Raw genomic sequence first — 21112 nt, forward strand, 5'->3', positions numbered from 1 at the left:
CTGAGCGCAGAACGCGCGAAGGGGCTGCGTGGCCGGGCTCCGGCGGGGAAGCGCACGCGCGAGGGTGGCGCTGGCGTGGGCGCTGGCGTGAGCGCGGCTCGAGCGCTGGTCGCTCCTTCAGCTGAGTTAGTCGGGACTGGAGCTGGGACTGTGGGATCTCGGTTGCCGGAATGGGTGCCCTTCTAAGAGGTGACTTGGTCCTCGCTGCCGTCAGAGGTTGCCCTTTAGATACCCACCTATTCCGAGCCCCCTCTTTCCTAAGAGGAAATCCTTTTCCTCATCAGCTCAGCCAGGAGGTTTCTGCCCCTCCCTCACCGCCCACCCGTCTTCGACCCCTACACACCCCTCCACCCTCGGTACTTGATGCACACCTTTCAGGGGAACTGGCCTTATTCTACTTTTGTGATACTTAATTTTGTTCATGGCTACTAGATTGTAAGCTCCCTGGGGGCCAGAATCTATGCCGTTTGAATTCTTGTTTTCCTAGCTTCTACCAATGAGCCTTACCCAAAAGAAGGGTTTGTGTGCAAACTGTCTGTCAAATTAATGAATGAGTAATTTTGTGAATGTTGCCGAGAGTTAAGTAATGGAAAAATTCAGGACAAGGACTTCTTCGCTTCCCTCCTCCTTCCCTCCCTCTGTGGCTCGCCTTGTGCTGCCAGACGCTGGTGCAAACATGGCGAATGTTGTGGTAAGGAAGAACCGAACTCATACCGCCGTTCCTGCCTTCCTGACGCCAACAGTTTAATGCGGACAACAGCTGTTAATTAAAGCCTCTCTACACGGTGAAAGTAAAATGATAACCCATTAGATAACCGTGATGAGGGCTTGAAAGAGAAATACATGCTTCTATGATAGTGTCAATCAAGTGATGACTGAGCTAAACAATCCAAAGGATCAGTGTTAACTGGGGGAACTGAAGAGGCTGACACAGTGAAGTACCTGCCTAAAGTGAGGCATCATTTGCCATGGTCCTGTGGCTGGAGAGAGCCAGACCTGAAAACTGAAAGAGGACAAGTAGAGTCCAGGTACCAGGTAGGGGTTTCCCACGGTGACGGAAGCGAGTGATGAACCTTGTGAGTCATTTAAAGGATTTGAGTCCCTTAGCAGCACAGGATGTCTTTGTGGTTGGAGTGGAGATGAAGATGTGAAGTACGATGCAAATTTAAGTGGTATACCCCAACTGACTGATGTCTAGTTTTAAAGCATACCTGATCACAGGACGAGGTAGGATGGGGGTAAGGGGAAGCATTTTCTTATGCTTTAGTTAAAAAAGAATCTTCACTTGCCCCTTTGATATTATACAGTAGCAGTGATTCATTCTCAGATGAGCCACAGTTCGAAATAGGCAGCTGTGTTTAGTGTCATGAAAACAGCTTGCTTTAAAAGGCAAAAAGGTTTTTACCTTGGGTGATAAACTGGGAAGCATAGTTTGTTTTATTCACTGAAGTACCCTCAGTGCCTAGATCCAGTTGGTGCTTAAAAAATATTAAGAAGAAATTAAGACAAGTATTTGGTCCTCCTTCTTAAAACATGTTTAATTCAAAAAACAATATCTAAATAGTTGCATGTGTAATGTTATATTTAAAAAGAAAACTCACAGCTGCAGACTGCCCTTTAAAAATACTTTGAATTCATTGTGGATTTTTGTTTTGTTGTTTTTATCTTGCCTAAACAATTATCCTTCCCTTATCCCCTTTGTAAACTAATGTTGCCAGTGACACACTTCTTATAATCATTGAAACCTGAAAAAACTCAAAAGCTGTAGGGTAATATCTATATGTGGTGTTTATTCTGAAAAGCTAAGAATTTTCAGTATGAGGGACAATGCAGTATGTTTCAATCATTTGATCTAAACTGAAAATGCCTGCCTTATGTAATTACGATTTTTAAATCTACCTTGATTTTCTCAAAAGAAGGATGTTTACACAGTATTTATACCACACAACATAGTAATAATTTTACTGTTTCCAACAGACGAATGGCAATGCAACAGATACCGTAAAACACATTCCTTTGTAATTTGTGGGACTTCCCTGGAGAGTCAAGGGGAGGGCTCCTGGTGGAAATTTTGAATCCCATTATTTAATCCCAACCCCACCAAGTAGATTCTTTCCCTATAGAGTTTGCGACTGTTTTATGGTGAATGGTAACCATCAGACTGAAAGTAATTCATAGTCATCACCCTTTTTTCTTAGACTTTCCTCCTGTATTTTTCAACGTGAAGTAGGATTTTGCTACAAAAGAAGTAGCCCTAAGAAAGCTTTTGAATTTACCAGTGTAGAGAACACTGACCCAGGAAGCAGCCATGCCTGTGGAAGGAGGGAAAACGGACATGGAGAGGATCGGCCTCTTCAGTGAGATGGAATATGTCACTGTCGGTGATAAATATGTGTCACACTTTAATCGTAAGTATATTTGGTTTTCTTGACAGCCTAATGGTGGATATTTTCCATGTGAAATTTCAAATTTACTATTTAAGTTGAATGATATTTTTTAATTGCCCATGTTTTAAGCTGTTCTTAAGTTGAATAAACTTGGGAAATTTCAGTAGAGTTAAGAGAGAACTTAGTTTTATAAAAGCAGGAAGCTCATTTATAGGAAGGGATGACCTACCTTCATATTCTCCCCATAAATAATTATCCTTCTTTCCAAAGGTGCGTGGCAGTTTTCTCCCAGAATATTTTATTTTTAGCTTTTGTTTTCTTAGATGGGACACAGTGCTGGGCAAATGGCATTTCCATTGGCATTCAGAAGGGCCATCCATGATTATGTTCTTGAAAAATGAAATGCTAAATGAATAGCTGAGGGAATTTTAGAAGTCATAAATAATAAAAAGAGGTAAAGGAAATAAATGTTTTGAATATCTCAGTTAAATGATTTTTAAATAACAATAAGAAAGCATACAGTGATAATGAAACATCTCCAAGATACATTACTAATAAAAAATCAAGGCACAGAATAGTGTATATAGTATGCTAAGCATTAAAAATAGAAAAGGGTATATATATGAAAATACTCATTGGGACATACCTAAACATTTTCTGCAAAACAAAATTAGCGTCATGATTGCTTGTGGGAGAGGAATTGCATGGCTGAGGGTGGGAGGAAAATTTATTGTACAAATGTTTATACCACTGAATTTGGAATGATGTGAATCTGGTACTTTTTAAAAAATTGAAATAAAAAAATCAGTGATACAAGTTCACATTTAAATAACCAGTTGATTTAAGGACTGTTAACACTTCCAGCAATTTTTCACATCACTGAAGGACTTTCCAAATTGAGCTCTCTGAGATCCAAATTATAAAAGAAGTTTTAAATATTTATAAAAATAGTCTTTTAAGCAATTGTTGGGCTACTTGTATTTCATTGTATAAACGTACCGCAGTTTACTTATCTTTGTTATTGAGGGACATTTGAATTGTTTCTTGGTTTTGATTACGAATGAAGTGGCTATGAACATTCCTGTTCATGTCTTTTAGTGCATGTAGGCACTCATGTTTCTTCAGTATCAACCCAGGAGGGGAATTTCTTTAGTTTGAGTTTGGAACACCTTTCCTTTCAACCTACACACACATACACACACACACAGATGTACTAACTAACATCTCACAGCATTTCTAGTATACAGATGGGGAAAGACTGGATGAGATGAACTTTAAGGACTCTTCTAGCTCTAAAATTCAAAGTTTATAACCAGGACCTTAATGTAATTATTAAAATATTTTAATACAAACCTCTTACATTTTCTTGCCATTATAGCTTTTAAGACAGAGTTTTCAGAGAACATTTTGAAACAGTGTTTCAGAGCTCAAAACCCTGGCCCAAATCACAATTTGAAACTTCTTATTTTTCAGTTCTTTCATTACTATTGAGCTCAAAAATTTGATATTCCTAATTTATTTTTTAAAGGACCCTTTAATGAGGCTGCAAGCAAAAATAGACAGATACTACCTGGAGGATCCAAAGAAATGTCAAATCTCCAGGCAGGTTATTTTGACCCCCATTTTGTAAGGATTTTTGAAGGCGAAGGCTATGTAAATCTGAATCAAGTGAGAAGACGGCGTATGATGGAAGAAGCCAAAAAAAATCTAGGCAAAGCCTTCCTCCCTAGTAGTGGAGATAAAAAGCCGTAAGTGTTTGGGGAAAAGTCTTAAATACGTCTCCTGCACCTTCTCTCCTCTAGCCTAAATTGTTTGTTTCTCCATAGGACTCACTTATGTGTGATTCATTTTTAAAGTGTGAGTCTTAAGTTTGTCTTAGGTGAAGATAGTTATATTGAACGATTTAGGTTGACAGGTAATTTTAATAATTAGAATCTCATCACATAAATTTTTGATTATCTATGTCACTACTCTCTATCAGTTTGTATAACAAAAGCCAACTAAAGAATGAAAATTAATTTGCTCAAAAAACTTGTTAATAGGTTAGGGAAAAAATTGCCTTGGGTCATCATATCTGTGCTCTTGACTACGTTTTCTGTTTTTGAAACACTTTAAAAAAGTATAACGATGTTAAATTTTGACTTACCACAGATCATTATTTAATTATTATGAAGGTATATGCATGGGGCTTAATATTGTACTTGTGACATGGTCAGTGCGAAGGTTTATTTTTTCTTACCTTGAAATCATTAAATAAAAGCATATAGTTTGTTATATAGCTGAGTTTTATACTACTATGTTAATTCATACTCAGTAACATTGACTCAATTTAGAATTTATGAGATGAGGATTGGTTAAAGGCTAATTTTGTGCTTATTTGTGGTATTTTCTTGAGATTAGTAAAGTCATAATCTTCTAAATCAAAGTAACTAAGTTTTTATTAAGATGGGGAATTTCTTTTCTGTTATTGTAGTTTAACCTTTTTCTGCCTTTTCACATTTTGCATAGGTTTGAATTATTTATTTTTAATATTACTCATCCTTGGATTTAATTTTCTTCTTAGACATAAATTCAAACATGAATTTTTTTGAGACAGTACTCTATTTCTTCTTCATATAATATGTGTTTTACCCTTTAAATAACTTTTCTATTTTTCAGCCCCTCCTCCCACCTTGTTGAACTTTGACCTCTTGTGATAATAATTGGGATTTGCTACCTTGATACATTAGTTTATAATATGCTTACATTCATTTGTCAGCCAAGAAATAATAAGTTTTATAATTAGATTAGTCTTCTTTTTTAAAGCTCACAGATATATGACAAACATGTGAAATTAGTGAAATATAGAAAACTGTTTCCAAAAAGAGAGATTGGTGATATAAATAAGAAATCCTCATACTCTTACTTAATGCCAAATTATGGAAAATGTTTGGTAATTCTTTCTATAGTAATGCAATAAGCATAACACACACACAAAAAGCACACCAGCACCAAAATTCCATGAGACTCATTTTGCCATCAGCAGTGGAAACAAGACTTTTAAGTGTATGTTTTCAAAGTGTAGTTTCTGATGAGTGAGTGGTCAGAAGGAATTAGCCATTTATGAGCTAATTTGCCATAAAGTGCCTAGAAATTCTTCTAAAAACACTAAAGGGTCTATTTATTGTTATAATTAAGTGAATTAATTGGCAACTCCCTAGAGATTATCAAGTTTTGTTCATAAACATTTAAAATAAGCACCAAAAATTAAAAAATGATCTCATCTCAAAACTTGTGACTTTGAAAAAATGGGGGAAATCAGATTAAAAATTTAACAAAAAAATTTTTTTTCTTACCAGAATTAGGCAGGTCAACTCCATTGTATATATTTTGCTCCTTTTTCAATTATTTTTCAAATAAATTGCAGTAAAAGATATATAACACAAAATTTGCTGTTTTAGCCTCTTTTTTTTTTCTTAAACTGTATTTAAGATGTGGATTAGGAAGCTACTATGGAACAATAGGTGGTCCAGTCTCATTCTTCAGTGCACAGTCCAAACCCAGAGAAAAATATGAGGCACCTGGAAAGAATTTATACACAAATCCAGGAAAGAAAGGAACTGGATATGGGTAAGGTATTTTTAATAACTTTCATATCATTTAATACTTTCATACCATCCATTAAAAATAAATTTTTAAATTTCTTAACACTGAAGTCACCATTACTTATTTTCCTTCCTTAGCTATGCAAATATTACCATTGGTAAACAATATTCGCACTCTTCTGATTTCTATGATGCACCAAAATTAAATTATAAGGTAAAATAATCTATTTTTTAATTTTTTTTCAACCTTTCTCTTAGCTGACTTAGAAAATTCACTTGTAATCCAATTAGGGTTTATTTTATCTATTTGTATTACTCGGGCAGTGGCAGACTGATGTTCATGAATTAGGATAATTTTACCTTTTTGGTATTAGATTTCCACATGTTGCTGTAGATCCTCTCAACTCCTCCCTGCTGCAGTTACCTCCTTACCACATCTATCTTAACATCTCTCTAAACTAGCTGTGAGACTCCTCTTAACTTGGCCTGATCCATTGTGTTCCATTTTAAATAGAAGAGTCATATCCTAACCGTTAGACAGTTTCCCCCTATACCCGAATATCTTTCTTGTGCCTAAGAAGGCAGTGGAATACTGTTGGTGAGTGACTGGAATGCAGGAGTGATGGGGAGAAGGGAGAAAGTGGAGAGTAGAGAATGTTAACACCTTGAGGAGACAGTGTGAAAGGACGGGGGAAAACAAGTTATTTAATAGCAGAAAGAAAAGCTGATATGTACTGGCATATGCCTCTTACACTCAACTTTACATAATATTTGACCTATAATTAAACATATTCCCTTATGTGGAGAATGCCTACATGTGAATGAATAGAGAAACCCTTATAAATTTTGGAACAATGTGAGTATAATTTAACAGTATCAATATAGTTTAAAGAAAGCTGGTAGTAATGAAAAATCAAATTGGTTTGGACATTAAACAACAGAAGTTAAATGACAAGCATTTTATTAGTTTTTGTTTCTGGTTTTTTTTTGAGACATGCAGTCTTCGACAGTTTTGTTGTGGTAACTTTAAGTGGCAGTGAGGTTGTGAGATGGAAGATAGTGGCCAATTTTACAGATTCCCCGAGTCCCTGAGAAATGCCAAACAGCAGGAAGGGTTTCAGTTTGAGCTAGAGACCAGTCTTTTTTCTGTATCATATTACCCAGATAATTCATATGGATTTGTTCAGGTGATAAATAGATCTTATACTTTAAATAAATTTATATCCAAAATGAACAATCATAGTTATGCTTGCTCATAAGCGTATCTTTTGTATCATAAAACAAAACATAACAAAGGAATGTTTAAAAAAAGCAAACCCAGCAGTAAATATTTAAAAATGTACAGATATTAAAATTTAAAAGATTTGATTCTATGTTACTCCCGATTTGAGTAATTTATACTATATAATTCCAAACTCTTTAATTTACAGAAAGAGAATGAAAAACACCATCGTTTACTTAAAGGGACACCTTTCAAGTTAAATCTTTGCCCAAGGGAATATTTTGATGCCAATCCTTACTTGTCTGAGAAATCTCTACCACCAATTAGAAAAGCAGAGAAGAAAGAATTACTTACACTCCCTTTTAAGCCCTCCTCTCCTGGTAAAAAGGTAAGTTAAAAATTTTAGATTGAAAAAATATTAAGCGTTATAAAGAAATGTTGCTTCTGCTGGCAAATTAATGCCCTTCTAAATAATAAAATTTTGTCTGTATTCACTCCAAGAATCGTGAAACCCATTTTTACAAAATTATGAAAAGTCACAAAGCTTGGCTAATATAGGGGATAATGAAGCTCTCGTAATGAAGGTCATTACCAATCACGTCAAATGTATTTTAATTCACAACAGATTTTCTAAGTGCCTCTCTAGATCTTAGGTATAGTTTTTCTCAAAACCATAAAAAGCCAGACCATCTTTTAGTTTTTGAAATGGCGGTTACAATGAATTATCTCCCTCTGCTGAAGTTTATAACAAGTGTGAATAAAAATAAAAATGCTTCATATAGTTCATATACCTTAGTTTATACTTTGTTTTTCTTCTGTTAATTGCCTGTTCAATTTCCCTGTGGATTTTCTACTAGGATATTTGTCTTTTTTCACATTGATTTATAGGCTCTTTTCATATATTAAGGATTTTGTTCGTTTGTCATTTGTGTTGAAAATAATTTTTCTACCCTGTTGAATATTTGACTTTGGTTATAGTATTATGTGCTGTTCAGAAATTTAATAATTTGTTGTAGTCAAATTTATCAATCCTTTGTGCTGAGTTTCATGTTATTCTCAGAATGACTTCCTTACCACCAATGTTAGAGAAAGAGCTTTTTGATTTCTTCTATTATTAATCTTATCCCTTGAGTTTAAACCTTTATATGAACTATATTTTGATGTGTATAGTGAGGTAAGGATCCAGATTTTATCTCTTTCAAAATCCAGTTTTTAGGGCAGGAAGAAACTTGCAGGGAGGATGTGTTCTGTGTTTTGATTGTAGTCATGGCTTCACAATTGTATACATCTGTCAGGACTCACAGAATTGTACACTTTAAATGGATGCAGTTTATTGTACATGAATTAGAGTTCAATAAGACTGATTTTTTTTTAGAAAACCAGTTCTTTCTAATCTCACTGATAGAATAATTTTAACACCACTGCTTTGAAATGCCACCCTTATCAAATCAACATTCCCATTTTGGAGGGTTTTTTTCTGAATTTGCATTCTATTTGGCTGATGTTTGTTTATTTCTACCAGTGCCAAGTTACTCTTAATTACTTTTACATTTTATTTTTGGGTGGTCTAGTGTCTTCTTGTTACTCTTTAAAAATGTTGTACTTGCTGGCCTCTCATATTTCGTCTCTAGAACTTGGAAGTTATTTTGTAAAGTTCTGGGGGAAAAAAGACCTTTGGTATTATGCTATAAAGTTAAATATTTAGATTTTTGGGTGTATTAACATATTTATAATTTGAATCTTCTGCTTGAGAAATACATTACTTATAACAACCTTTATTTCCATTGTAGAATTAAAATTTTACTTTACACAGGTTTATATATCTTATATTGATCCCTCTTTATTTTAGGGTTCTGGTTGACAGGTTTTTTTTCAACCATTTTTCCCTCATATTGTCTATAAAAGCGTTTGATTTTTTAAAAATAATTGTTTACTTCATAAAATTTTCTTATATTCTGATGGGCATTCTGTTGATTGTCTTTGGATTTTCAGACATATATTATCTGCAAATGATTTTGCTCCCTCCTTTCCAATATTTACATCTCTGATGTCATGCTTATGTCCAATTGCTTAAGCCAGCAATAGTGGTTGTCCTTGTCTTAATCATAATTTTAATGGGGAGATCTCTAGCGTTTCATTTTTAGAGATGCCAAAACCAGGAATAACTCAGGAATATATATAGAATTATATTGAATGTTTTGGGGTAATCTATTTAGATCAATTTTTTTTCTGCCTTTGACAGAAGTGATAACAGTAATAGATTGCTTGGAATGAATTCCAATTGGCCATGTTATATTAATCTAAGTGTAATACTGTGTTTTATTTGTTAATATTTTAAGTATTTTTACATCAATAGTTTTAAGTGTGACTGGTCTGTATAAAAAATTTTTTTTTGTATTCTATTGTGGTATAAGTAGATACTAGCATCTTAAAATAAGCAGGAATATTTCCTTTGTTTTCTATGTTCTGTAACAGTTTAAATAGGCCCAGAAATACCTTTCCGTTAACTCTTGAAACAATTCTTGTAGGAAATACTTTGGATTTAATTTCTTACATAGTACCCATCTATTTTCTATAGGTTTTCCATCTCTTTTTGAGTCAATTTTGACACTTCTGTTTTTTGGAAAATCATTTCTTTCAGGTTTCCAGATTTATTAACATAGAGGTTTATAAAAAATTTTTATGCATTTTGATATTCTATATATGCATGGGTCTCCTCTACTTTCTCTTTCATAATTATAGTGTAGATTTATCTACTTAATTTAACTTTTAAGGCATCAGTCAGTGGGTTAGTTTATTTACCATATATATTTTTCTATTTTTAATTCATCCATTTTGCTTTCACATTTATTAATTTATTTTTCTTAAGTTTCCTTATGATGTGTAGCCAAAATATAATCAAAGTAATCCATGTTCCCTCAATTTGTAAAACTTGAAAAATTACAGGCATGTCTTTCAAATGTGTATTTGGCTTAGGTACTATAAAAGAAGGATTCCTAATTAAATGGGTTCTTATGATCCATAGAGTTTTCATGGTAACTGTATGTAAACATAAAGATTAAAATCATGGTAAATCCGTTCAGAAAGTCAAAGCAAATATTTGTTTGCTGTGTGTATAGGTAAAAAAATATTTTGATTGCTTTTTTTAAAAGACTCTAAGAAAAATGAAAAGTAGATCATACTGTCTTCTCACCTTCTATTTCTATGTGGCATTCCTTTTTTTCTTTTTTAATGTATCTTCTCCATCATTGACTCACACTCAGTAAACTCATGTTATGCCAGGCTCTCTGTTGGACAAACTTTACCTTTGCCCCTTCTCCCATCTTCTTCTGAGCCCTAACTCCTTTGTCCATCAAAATATATGTGACCTGGGTTTCATTCCTTCCGTAATAGGCCCACCCACTACCTAGATGACAGCCTGACCTGATAAACTTCCACTGAAATATTAATTCTTGGCAATAGTTGAGAATATTACCTTCCTATAAACATTTGCATTTTAATAGAGAACTTTTGGAATTACAGTGTCTTAATGCCATAAAATTGGGGTAGGGAGACTGTTTGCTGGTACTTGAATTCAATAGTATAGACACCTTTCTTTAAATGTAAAACCAGCTCCATAGACACTACACAAATATATGTAAACATCTTCAAAATCTAATTTTGTTAGAAGACATTTAAAGTTGTCTCATTTTTATTTGTAGGCTGGTGGAATGAAGGCAGGAACATTTGAACCTTACCCTTCACATTCTGCTGACCCTTACGTGGTTAAATTGGCAAAGCAGGTTTCCAGCAAAAGTGTTAAGATTTTCCATCCACCAAATGGACCAAAAAGCAGACCAATTAAAAGTATAATGACTTTGAATGTCGAAAGGTAGTGATATGTTACATTTAGCCCATAAACCAAGAAATGTTTTCATCTTTTAAATTTCTTTACAGTAATATATTTTATTTATGTATTCTTTAAAAAATGACAAATCTGGGTGAATTTGGAAATATCAGCTCCTTCCATATACCTGTTCTTCCTTGTAGAAGTCCTTTCCTGTCTTCTGAAATTCCCAATTGAAAAAGCTTAATTTTTCTGTAACAAATTATTCCATCCATAAGTTTTCAAGCAAATCTGTAGCACCTTACTATGAGTTATTTGAGGCTCTTTGGATATTTATAGTTCAATCAGCAGTTCATGTTCACATTGTCTGTTTCTCAAAGGGAGTTTTTGACCCTTGTTAAATTACTACCTCTGTGTAGGCTCCATGCTCTCAGTAATTGTGAGGACTCTTAATGACACTTAAGATTTCTGTCCTTAACTTTGAAGTAATCTTCCATGAAAGCAGGAAATATTTTGGTTAATTAAAAATGGTATTAATATCACTTTATAATACTTTGAGGAAAAGCATAGTATTAAAATATCTTAAAACTTCAACTTTACCCAGGTTTTGAGCACTCTCAAAACTTAAAAAATTTCCCAGAATATAAATTGGAAAAGAACAATCCATCATTTTTTGTGTTTGTGAAAGATCATAAATAAGTGGAAGAATTAATTTGATTACTTTTATATTTATTCATTGAAAATGCTTATAATGCCAGTGTAACTAATTTATATATTTCAAACAACAATACAATGGCTTAGGTAAAGGACACCAAATTCACACTTTTCTTTTATAAAAATAGGGCCCTTTATCACTTGTGGACAGTGATAATGCTAACATTATTGTATCACAAAAATAAGACTGTCCTTCGTTATTTGTACAATTTAACTGTTGTCTACTGGGTTACTGTTTTGTGTGGGCTAGTTGGTAGAGTATTGAACTTGGAAACAGGAAGATATGGAGGTTTTTTCCAAGTCCTTTGACCTTTATCCTTTGGCAAGCCACCTATCAGTACTCTGCCCAACTTTAGCTATACAATAGAACAGACAGTAAAATCACAATCTTCCTCAGCACACTCACCCTCCAATTAGATGGAATGGTTCTAGGTTTTCTGTGTTCTTTTCTATCCAGATAACAGACCTGAGAAAATTCCATGATGCCCTAGCATGTATGCTTGGAGCAGAGAAAAAAGAGGATTGGATTGCTCTTTTGGAAAATCAGAGTATCTTCTGTTTAGTAATTTTGAGTTTACTGAACTCTCTTTTTACATTATCATAAATATTACCCTAACTTAACTTTTAGCTTCTTTTACCCTAATTTTAAAACTAATAAATCCTGGATGCTACTATTTAAAATTGGTTCCATAAACCAATATTTCCTTTTCAAATTATGTTTTTTAAATATATTTGACTTATGCAAAGTAGAGCTTTTCAATTTGGTGAGAGAATTTGGTTTTAATTTGCTTTTCATTGTAAAACATTCTTATAAGAATATACAGATATATGACACACAACTATAAAATTAAATATGCATTTATTTTCCAATTTTAGGACACTAAACCTGAAGAATTACAAGGCTGCTTCAGTACAGTCCTATTAACATCTGGAAGACAAGTAGCTTTCTAGATCCTGACTACCAGTAATTCATTATCAAGTGCTAATTATTTGAAAAAATATAAGATACTGTGGAACAGATAGCTAACTCAAGCAGTAAAAGAAATTTAAGCCTGAAACTAATTCTCTTTCTTGTTTTAGTACTTTTACTTAATAAACAGTATTTGTTAGTAATTTAATGTATGATTGCTGATCTTTGTTTAGATCTGTGCTTCTGAGGAGATACAATGTTCAGAAATTTTATGAAATCTTAGATGGTAAAAATGAATCAGTAGCTAATACCTATATAGTGCTTACTGTATGCCAGGTACCATTTCATTTGCTTTGCATATCAATATGTCTGTAATTACTAATCACTTAATCTTCATTTAAGAAATGAAGAAGTGGAGGCAGAGAAAGGTTAAGTAACCTGTTCAAGGCAGCATAACCAACAGTGGCAAAGCCAGGCACCCTGGCTTCTTTTAACCACCTCTTAACTGCATTTCCCAGGCCACTTCCCCAATTTTCCACAGAAATAATGATTCTTCTTATTGCCTCAGGTTACATTATACACTCTGCAGCCTTTATCAAAACTAGAGAGCAGAGTTAAGCAGAAGTTACTTACCTGTGGGAAATCAGGAGTACAGCACAAGTTAGATGACAAGAAGAAAGACTAGGAAAACTGTTCCCAGTTTATTCTTCCCTACACCTTATTGGGGCACAAGTAACAAGTCTATGGGAGATAGCTAGAGACACGTGTATTACTCCCAAATTTATATGTATTTTTAAAAATCATAAAGCAATATGGAATCACTGAACTTCATTTAGGAAGATACTTAAATGTCATTTTGTCTAAACTCTTCACAACATTCCTACTAAGAGAATATCCAACCTATGCCTGACACTCTCTAGTATGATGGCAACTCCTTCATTCAGCATTCATCTAACAAATACTGAGTGCCTATTGCGTTCCAGGCATTGGGATGCAGCAGTAAACAAAATGACAACATCTCTGCCTTCCATTTGTTCAGGAAGACAGATAACATCAGGTAAAGGTAAGTGCTCTGAGGATAATAATGCAGGGTAAGGACATAGAGATGATTTGGGGTGTGTTTGAACTATTTTTTAAAGGGTGGTTAGGGAAAGACTCTGAGGACATGGCATTTGAGAAAGACCTACACAAAATGAGCGACAGGGTAGTTGTGGACTTTGGGTTTTGAGTGTTGTGAGAAGCCATTGAAAGTTTTGGGGACAGGCATGCCATATTAATGATTTTACATTCAACAATATCCCTTTGGTTGGTATTTGGAGTATTAGCCATAGCTGGGGAAGATGCAAGCAGGAGGCCCGCTGTAACAGAAAAGATTTGGTGGTGGCTTAGACCAGACTGACAGCAGTGATCTTTAGATGGCATTCTTCATGTTGCCTGTAGGGACTGGTGGGAACCAATAGAAAAGTGCCGATCCTCTGGCTATTGCTTTACTGTGAATAATAAATTTGTCTTTTATCTCTGACCCAGGAGCCTCATGTCTTCTACTAAAACTCATGAAACTATGGGCTAACATATTAGCTTACAAGCTGGGTAAATCTTAGACTGTTCACAGTTTTTGACAGTATAAAAATATATACCTAATTCTGATTTCTATTTTAAAAAAACTAGTCTACCCTAACTGATTATGAGATAATTATATGTAAAAGTGAATTTTAAATTACTTTGTGGGAAAAAAAAGTAGTTGGACAGAGGATTTTGAAACATCGATTTTAGAAATTTATTTACATATCTTAGATGGAAGTGATTGATGCAGTTTACTTGGAATTCCTGGAAAAAAAGAAAAATTTTTTTAAGGTGGGAGTGCTAAATACTTAAAAAAAATAAGAATAATTAAAAAAATCCCTGCTCTCTGCCAAAGTTGCTTTGTGCATATACAATGTATAGAAGTAATATAAATGACACCTTGAAATTTATTAAAAGAGCAAAATTCCTAAATAATTCTACTGTGTAATAAATCAGTTACAAATCTTACAAATTATATTCATCCTAAGAGTTCCCTTATTAGTAATACTCTGGCAAGTGCCCAAGAGGCTAAGAGGATCTTAATCATATCTCTACTAATCTACCACAATATACATACCTTTAAAATCAGGAGCTAAAGACTTACTTCTAGGACTAGAGCTGCCTTCATAAGTACCATAGTTGTCAAAACGGAATTTCTCTCTTCTTGAAATATAACCCATTTTTGATAGGTCACTCTGCTGACTACAGAGTTTTTCACATAGATTTAAATATTCTCTTTGAAGATTCCGCATCTCAAATTCCAAAGTATCTCTTTCATTTTCTATACTTCTTACATAGTTTTCTAAAAGTATTTTGTCTTCCTCAAGTCTGCTGATGCTGTTCTCAAGTTTTATATTTTCCTGACTATGTTGTTTTAGTTCTTCTTTGAGCATCTGATTATCTGTTTTAATTTCCATTACCATTTTTGATAACATTTCACATTTGTTGCCCATTTCTGACAAACTATTCTTATAAATACTTGCTTCTGATTTTGCATTTTTTATTTCTTTCCGAAAATTCTCTTCTGCAGTAGACTGGTGTGTTTGCATATTCTCAATTTCCCTTTCCATCATTTGTCTAGCAGCAGTAGATTCTTGTAATGTTGTTTCAAGACTAAGTTTTTCATTTTTAACTGTCTCTATTATTTGAAGAAGTGTCTCTTGCTCAGTTGTTGCCAGTCTTCCTTTCTCTTTTAGCTGCATTATCTCTAGCTGGTTTTCTTTTAGTTCATTTTCAAGTGAGTTTTTTTCCTTTAGAAGCAGGTGTGTTTTTTTCTCTAGCATTTCCTTTTCATCTTGTATCAACAGAATATTTGCTTTCATTGATTCCATTTCCCTACTCATTCGATTATTTTCATTATTGACAATAGCCATATCATTTTGAATTTTGTGTTCCTTATTTTTTAGTTGGTCTAATGTTTCCATCATTTGTTGCTTCTCCAAAGAAAGTTGACTGGTTTTTTCCTCTAGACTTTTGTTTTGTCCTTGGAGAACATCATATTTACTAATTATTTTTTTCAATTCTTTTAGACATTCTTTGCCATCTTCTTCTGTTTTAATTAACTTGTACTGAATAGTGTTCTTTTCTGCAAGCATATTCTTAAGTTGCTTTTCATATGTTTCAGTTTTCTGTATCAGAGATTGTGTGGTAGAGACAAGAGGGTTTATTCTGGTCTTAAGCGTTAGATTTTCATTCTCCAACTCTGTTACTTTTTTCTGTATCTGCATAGATTCTTTCAGGTAATTCTGTAAATACTGAATTTTTGCAACACCCTGCTCAGTAATAGAATTGACTTTGGCTGTTTTCTGATTTTCAAATATTATTGAACCTTGTTTCACTACAAAAGATTGCTTTTCTCTATTTTTTGTTTCATATTTTATTGGATCAAAGATTGACAGTGCATGCCTTGGGACTCTAGAATGGAATCGTAAATCTGTAATATTCTTGCTAGTGATAGGAATTTCCTTATTGTTTTTCTCATTCTTCTTTCCCCTGTGAATTTCACTCCTAGACAATTTTTTGCACTTCCTACAAAAATTCAGGTGCAATTTTGACACTGTTTCCCTGAGTGGGAGTAATTTGTTTACTAATTCCTCTAATTCTAAAATTTTCTTGGATTTTATATCTTCATTTAAGTTACTTTCTATATTGTCCTCCCTAAGAAAGTTAATTTTTTTCTTGTGAGTGGGATACAGGTCAGTCTTACCATTACTTGGAACATTTGTATTAGTTTTTAAAGTTTTAATTTCATTTGTAAGTGTCAATTCCCTATCATGTGACTTTTGAAGCTCTTCCTTCATTTGTTTGATAGAATGACAAATATCATCTAAATTTTCACAAAATCCATGTTTGAGAAGAGGCACAGTAATTTTAGATTTGTCCAGGATTACTGTATCAGGTTGAGACATAACATTATGAGGTGTATTAGGTAGAAAACTATGAAGGTTATTGTAATTCTTCAACATATCAGAATTTTCTAAAGGGTTCATACTTATGTTTGAAGTGGAATTATCTGTTGAAGTTCCCAGAGTTAATATGTCCTTGAAATTTATCTGTGATGGAATATTTGTACCTTGAGAGAAACTATTAACACTATCACTACTGAGTTTTTCTTCTGTTGAATGAAGAGTCCTAGAATACTCAAAACGATTATTTTTCTCCGTAGAAAGGATTTCTTCTTGATTCTCTATAGGCTAATATTGATAAAAAGCACACTATAAATGTATTGTCATTTGCTACATGGTTATCAAATTAAGATAATATTTTGTGGAAGATTTATTTTTACAGTCCAAATGGTTGTTTTATCCATTTCTACAGTAAGGAAGCCTAACAAGTATGATTCATTTTATCCAGAAAACCTAACAGGTATTTTGAGCTCTGTAACTCTGGTCTTCACAGTTTGCTTAGAAATTGCACTTATTGCCTTAGGGGGTGAGATACATGGTCCAACCTCTCAATTTCACAAATAGAAATTTAGCATCCCTTAAGAGACCATCATAGATATGTGGGAAAGATAGAAGCAATAGGTCAGGTGGGCCAGTTTAAGGAAAATGAATTTCTACTTCTGGAAAATTCCCAAGTCTGGGCTGTCAACCTTAGCTTGTATTCCTAGTTTCAGATGATTCTAGGGTTGTGACTACCCTGGAACTGAGGGTTCTAATCAGTATAGAGTGACTCTGGTTTGGACCTGTTCTAGGGAGTTCACCCCAAGCCTAGTCAATACTAAAAGTAGAAAAACTCATGAAGTGGACAGATAGGGTTTAAAAACTGCCTTATATTTCAATTTACTTGGAAATCTTTAGGTATCTGAAATAACCAATTGACCCTCACAAACTCCCCTAAGACACATGGGAAAGTTGCAGAAGAATAGAGGTAAACTCACGTTTTTCAGGGTTTTCAGGACAGGAATTTCCTTATTTTCATCTCTGTTAGTCCCTTCATCCTGTGAGGAAGGTGAGAATATAAAGGTGAAGATAAACTGGTTATAGTAACTTTTTTGAAGTACCTAAATACAGAAAGATTTTGTACACAATAACATACCAAAGCCTTCTCAAGGTGTGTGTTGAATACTAGATTTTTTTCTGAACTAAATTGTGGGTTTTCTACTTCAATAATGCTTTTGTTCAATATTTTGCTGATTTCAGACTGTACCTTTAAAAGATAAATGAGAATGTTAGAATTTGATTTCAGATTTATAAACTTATGAATATACAGGAATAATAGGTATTGTAATTGAAAGATACCTTTAAATTTCCTCCACATAAACATTCTTTCCTGTCATATAGAATATAAATTAATTATAATCTCTATCATTAGAAGAATCGTGAAGAAGAGTGTGCCTTTATTATATGTTTATAAAATCAGAAACAATTTAGTAAAACAATATACCTTTATGAACTATATTCAAATAATTTTGGATATTTGATTTTTACATTGTTGAATAAATCAGAGACCTTTGATTTCTGTCATCAGAATGGAATCTATTCTGTCACCCTCAGGAAGATTTTATCTTCTTTCCTATTTCCCTGCAGTTGCTTTTACTACAAGAATATTAGGGTGAAGCTTATGTCAGAGGCTTTAGGGAATAAGTGCTGTGTTAGCCACTACCAACATCCATACCCTATCCTTCTGTTAACACTACCTTTTATTTCTTCTGAATAAAGTCCTTGTGCCTTTGGTGATACACTGATCCCATTTCTAGCTCCAGCAGTGGGCATGTGACTGAGAGCTACTCAGTCAGAACATTGCCCACTTTGAACAGTGACTGATTCAAGGATTGCATATGACCCAATCTTGGGTACCTAGAGTCAGGCTGAGAAGCTTAGTATAAACTATTAGGAGAGAAAAGCATGGTCTCTTCTTTGCTGACTGTAATATTGAAGGATTAAGGGCTGGAGCTTCTAGCAGCCCTTTCCTACCACATGGAGCCTGAGAATCCATTATTGTGGGAAGCAGAGCCAAGGGAAGCTAAGGCTGGTTCCTGATGGCGTAAGTCCTGGTCATCTGGATTAAGCCATCCCCAAGTGATTTACCCCTACAATTTTCAGTTACCTGAGCTAATAAAGTGCACTTTTTCCAAAAGTCAGTTTGAGTTAGATTTTATATCACTTACAATGAAAGTCCCTATTTTCAGACTATATATAGGCAGTACTTTAAACAAACATGTTTTAAAAAAATCAGTGAGTGCTATTTCTTTTTGGCTCATATGTAAATACAACTATAACAGTGTGGTTTCCTCCAAACAAATTTGAGCCTAGGATATGTTCTGGCTTCCATTGCATTATATCAACTAATCAGTTGGCTAGTGATTATCCACTTAGAAATGTGGGATGGTAAGTTTGGGTATTTTCTGTATAGAGATTAAAAGGCACATACCATGCTGACATTCTGCAAAGTCTGTATTCGGAGAGCCTGAAATGATTCCAGTTGATGCTGAAGGGCCTGTAATAAAATTAAACAGGGCATAAAACTGATTATTTTTAGGTGGGTGAACATGTACTTGAATTGTCATGATTTTTTGTTTATAACCCCACAAGTTGCCTGTTACCAGAAGGGATCACATGAGGGTCAGGTGACTCACATTATTAGTCATTCTTGCTAACCCTCCAGTGCATTTTCATGAAGATTTTTGTGGAAAACCCTAATGCATTTAGGAGGCATTTATTCTGAAGGTCAGCCTTTACACAGTTTTTGGAGAAAACAAAATTGAGATATACTCACTTTCAATGCTGATTGTGGTTGGATTCGATTTTCTGATTCTGATGTGTAGCCATGTTCTAAAAAGCAAAATTGAAAACCATGTAATTTAATTCTTAAGTTTTATTTTTAAACAACTGTAATAGAAGGCAGTCTCTTAACTTTCTCGGAAAGTGAGACAGATAATGAGAATTTTGATTTTCACATTAGGAAAAACCCAATGCTAGTCACATGATAAGTCATAGATAATATTTGGTTATTTGAAACATCCTCCCCATTTAATGTCCTATGATCCACAAATACTTACTGTAAAGAGTACCTTCTTTTGGAAAAAATATGTATCTTTTCATTGTCCAAAATACCCAACAGTTCCTATTTGGCATTCAGAGAGACAGTATATAATGGCCTGGTAGTTAAGGCCTGGACTCCGGGGCCACCCTGCTGAATACTGGCTCTGTCATTTGCTACCTGTGTAACCTTGGGAACTTAACCTTTCTGTGCCCTCAGTTTCCTCTCTTGCAAAATGGTGATAATGGTAGTGCCTACTTCATAGGATTGTGTGAGGCCTAAATGATCTGATACAGTTAGGTGCTTAGAAGACTATCTGGCACAACGTGAATGTGCCCTGTAAGCCATTATTAGTACTGTAATAATAGTTACTGGAAGTACACCCCTTGGACCAGTGAGGTAGGCAAGGTACCCGTTGCTGTGTTAACAACGCTGAAGCATCACTGGCATCGGAGCCTTGGTCTTGGAGGTTTTACCTGTTTCACTGTCACCACTTCCCTTTACTCTCTCAGAGGAATTTAGGGTCTTGGACGCTGAAAGGAGAACGCAGTCAATTTCATCTTGCCCGTGGTGCTTTTCTGTAGCAGAACCGTAGGTGACTTTTGGTTTTGCTGGGAGTAGAGAGGCGAGGCGTGGGGATTCGCCTCAAGCGGCCACCGGAGGGCGCGCTGGGACCACGCAGCGGCGCCGGGATCGGGAGGCGCCGAGGCTGGAGCCACAGCCGGGCATGGGGTGGTGGCGCTGCTTTTCTCCTCGGGGTGGGTCGGGGTGTGTGGCTAGTGAAGAAGATCCCGCGCTCCAGACTGACCCGTCTTGGGGTGAAAGGGCCGGGGCGGGGAAGGCAGCGGGGCCCTCCGTTACCCGTCCAGTTCCCGCAGCAGCCCCTCAAGGGACAGGCCCCCGGGCGGCTCTTACCCGGGCTCATCCGCCTTCCCCGATGCATTCCGCTCAGGGGCTTCGCACCGGGGCAGCTCGTTGCCTAGTAACGGGGAGGCCTGGACAACACGAGTGAGGCCAGGTGGGCCCTTGGGTGGGGGAAGGGGAAGGAACGCGTTGGGTGGGGTCCGGACGCTCGTTCACGGAGCCACGCTTGGAAGGTCCTGCCCTTTGCTGTGCCCTCCCAAACCTGGGGACAGTCTCACTAGGGTGCCCCCGTGTTGTGCACAACTTGATCTTGACCATAGTCTGAAAACAGCACCAGTTGGACCAAAACTGTGTGGAGGAAGGGGAGTGTTTGGAGACGTAGAAACCTAGGAACTTTTTCCCTTTTTCTAATCACTGTTTCATTGTTTCATTCCTCTTATTTCAACCCACCCATCAGAGTAGTTTCAGCTTTTGGGGATTTGAAAGGCCCCAAACAATGTTGTGAAAGGACTTTTGTTTGCTGTGGTTAACAGAAGACCCTATTTCCGATAATAAACT

The 21112-nt window shown here is 35.2% G+C and overlaps 2 protein-coding genes across 5 annotated transcripts; one reads left to right on the forward strand and one right to left on the reverse strand.

Moving 5' to 3' along the window:
* The first annotated feature begins 30 nt into the window (after positions 1-30).
* CFAP96 (cilia and flagella associated protein 96) lies at positions 31-12791 on the forward strand. Of its 4 annotated transcripts, none has more exons than XM_057505100.1 (8): positions 31-189; positions 2280-2408; positions 3916-4135; positions 5859-5996; positions 6110-6185; positions 7402-7581; positions 10895-11064; positions 12610-12791. In XM_057505100.1, exons 2-8 carry the CDS (start codon positions 2309-2311, stop codon positions 12656-12658), a joined length of 933 nt encoding a protein of 310 aa, XP_057361083.1. In that variant the 5' UTR covers positions 31-189; positions 2280-2308; the 3' UTR covers positions 12659-12791. The 4 variants fall into 4 exon arrangements, with proteins under 4 accessions (XP_057361083.1, XP_036750109.1, XP_036750111.1 ...); XM_036894214.2 differs by having other exon boundaries at positions 33-189; positions 2199-2408; XM_057505099.1 differs by having other exon boundaries at positions 44-125; positions 2199-2408.
* Positions 12792-12915: 124 nt separating this feature from the next.
* On the reverse strand, positions 12916-20633 carry CCDC110 (coiled-coil domain containing 110). The gene is made up of 6 exons (XM_057505028.1): positions 20348-20633; positions 20167-20301; positions 19427-19482; positions 19082-19147; positions 17747-17857; positions 12916-16899 (listed from the first exon to the last, which is right to left on the reverse strand). Exons 1-6 carry the CDS (start codon positions 20631-20633, stop codon positions 14761-14763), a joined length of 2793 nt encoding a protein of 930 aa, XP_057361011.1. The 3' UTR covers positions 12916-14760.
* Positions 20634-21112: the final 479 nt, after the last annotated feature.

This window comes from Manis pentadactyla, chromosome 7 (genome assembly GCF_030020395.1).
Source record: "Manis pentadactyla isolate mManPen7 chromosome 7, mManPen7.hap1, whole genome shotgun sequence".
Taxonomy (NCBI): domain Eukaryota; kingdom Metazoa; phylum Chordata; class Mammalia; order Pholidota; family Manidae; genus Manis; species Manis pentadactyla.

What these genes read in the sequence shown, in the direction of transcription:
- CFAP96 (XM_057505100.1), top strand. Translation starts at nt 2,309, where the DNA reads ATGCCTGTGGAAGGAGGGAAAACGGACATGGAGAGGATCGGCCTCTTC. An exon ending in AAGAAAGGAACTGGATATGG is followed by an intron (nt 5,997 to 6,109) that starts GTAAGGTATTTT and finishes TTCCTTCCTTAG; the next exon opens with CTATGCAAATATTACCATTG. An exon ending in ATGACTTTGAATGTCGAAAG is followed by an intron (nt 11,065 to 12,609) that starts GTAGTGATATGT and finishes TTCCAATTTTAG; the next exon opens with GACACTAAACCTGAAGAATT.
- CCDC110 (XM_057505028.1), bottom strand. Translation starts at nt 20,633, where the DNA reads ATGCATCGGGGAAGGCGGATGAGCCCGGGTAAGAGCCGCCCGGGGGCC. An exon ending in AAGTGGTGACAGTGAAACAG is followed by an intron (nt 19,483 to 20,166) that starts GTAAAACCTCCA and finishes TTTGCTTTTTAG; the next exon opens with AACATGGCTACACATCAGAA. An exon ending in CACACCTTGAGAAGGCTTTG is followed by an intron (nt 16,900 to 17,746) that starts GTATGTTATTGT and finishes TATCAATATTAG; the next exon opens with CCTATAGAGAATCAAGAAGA.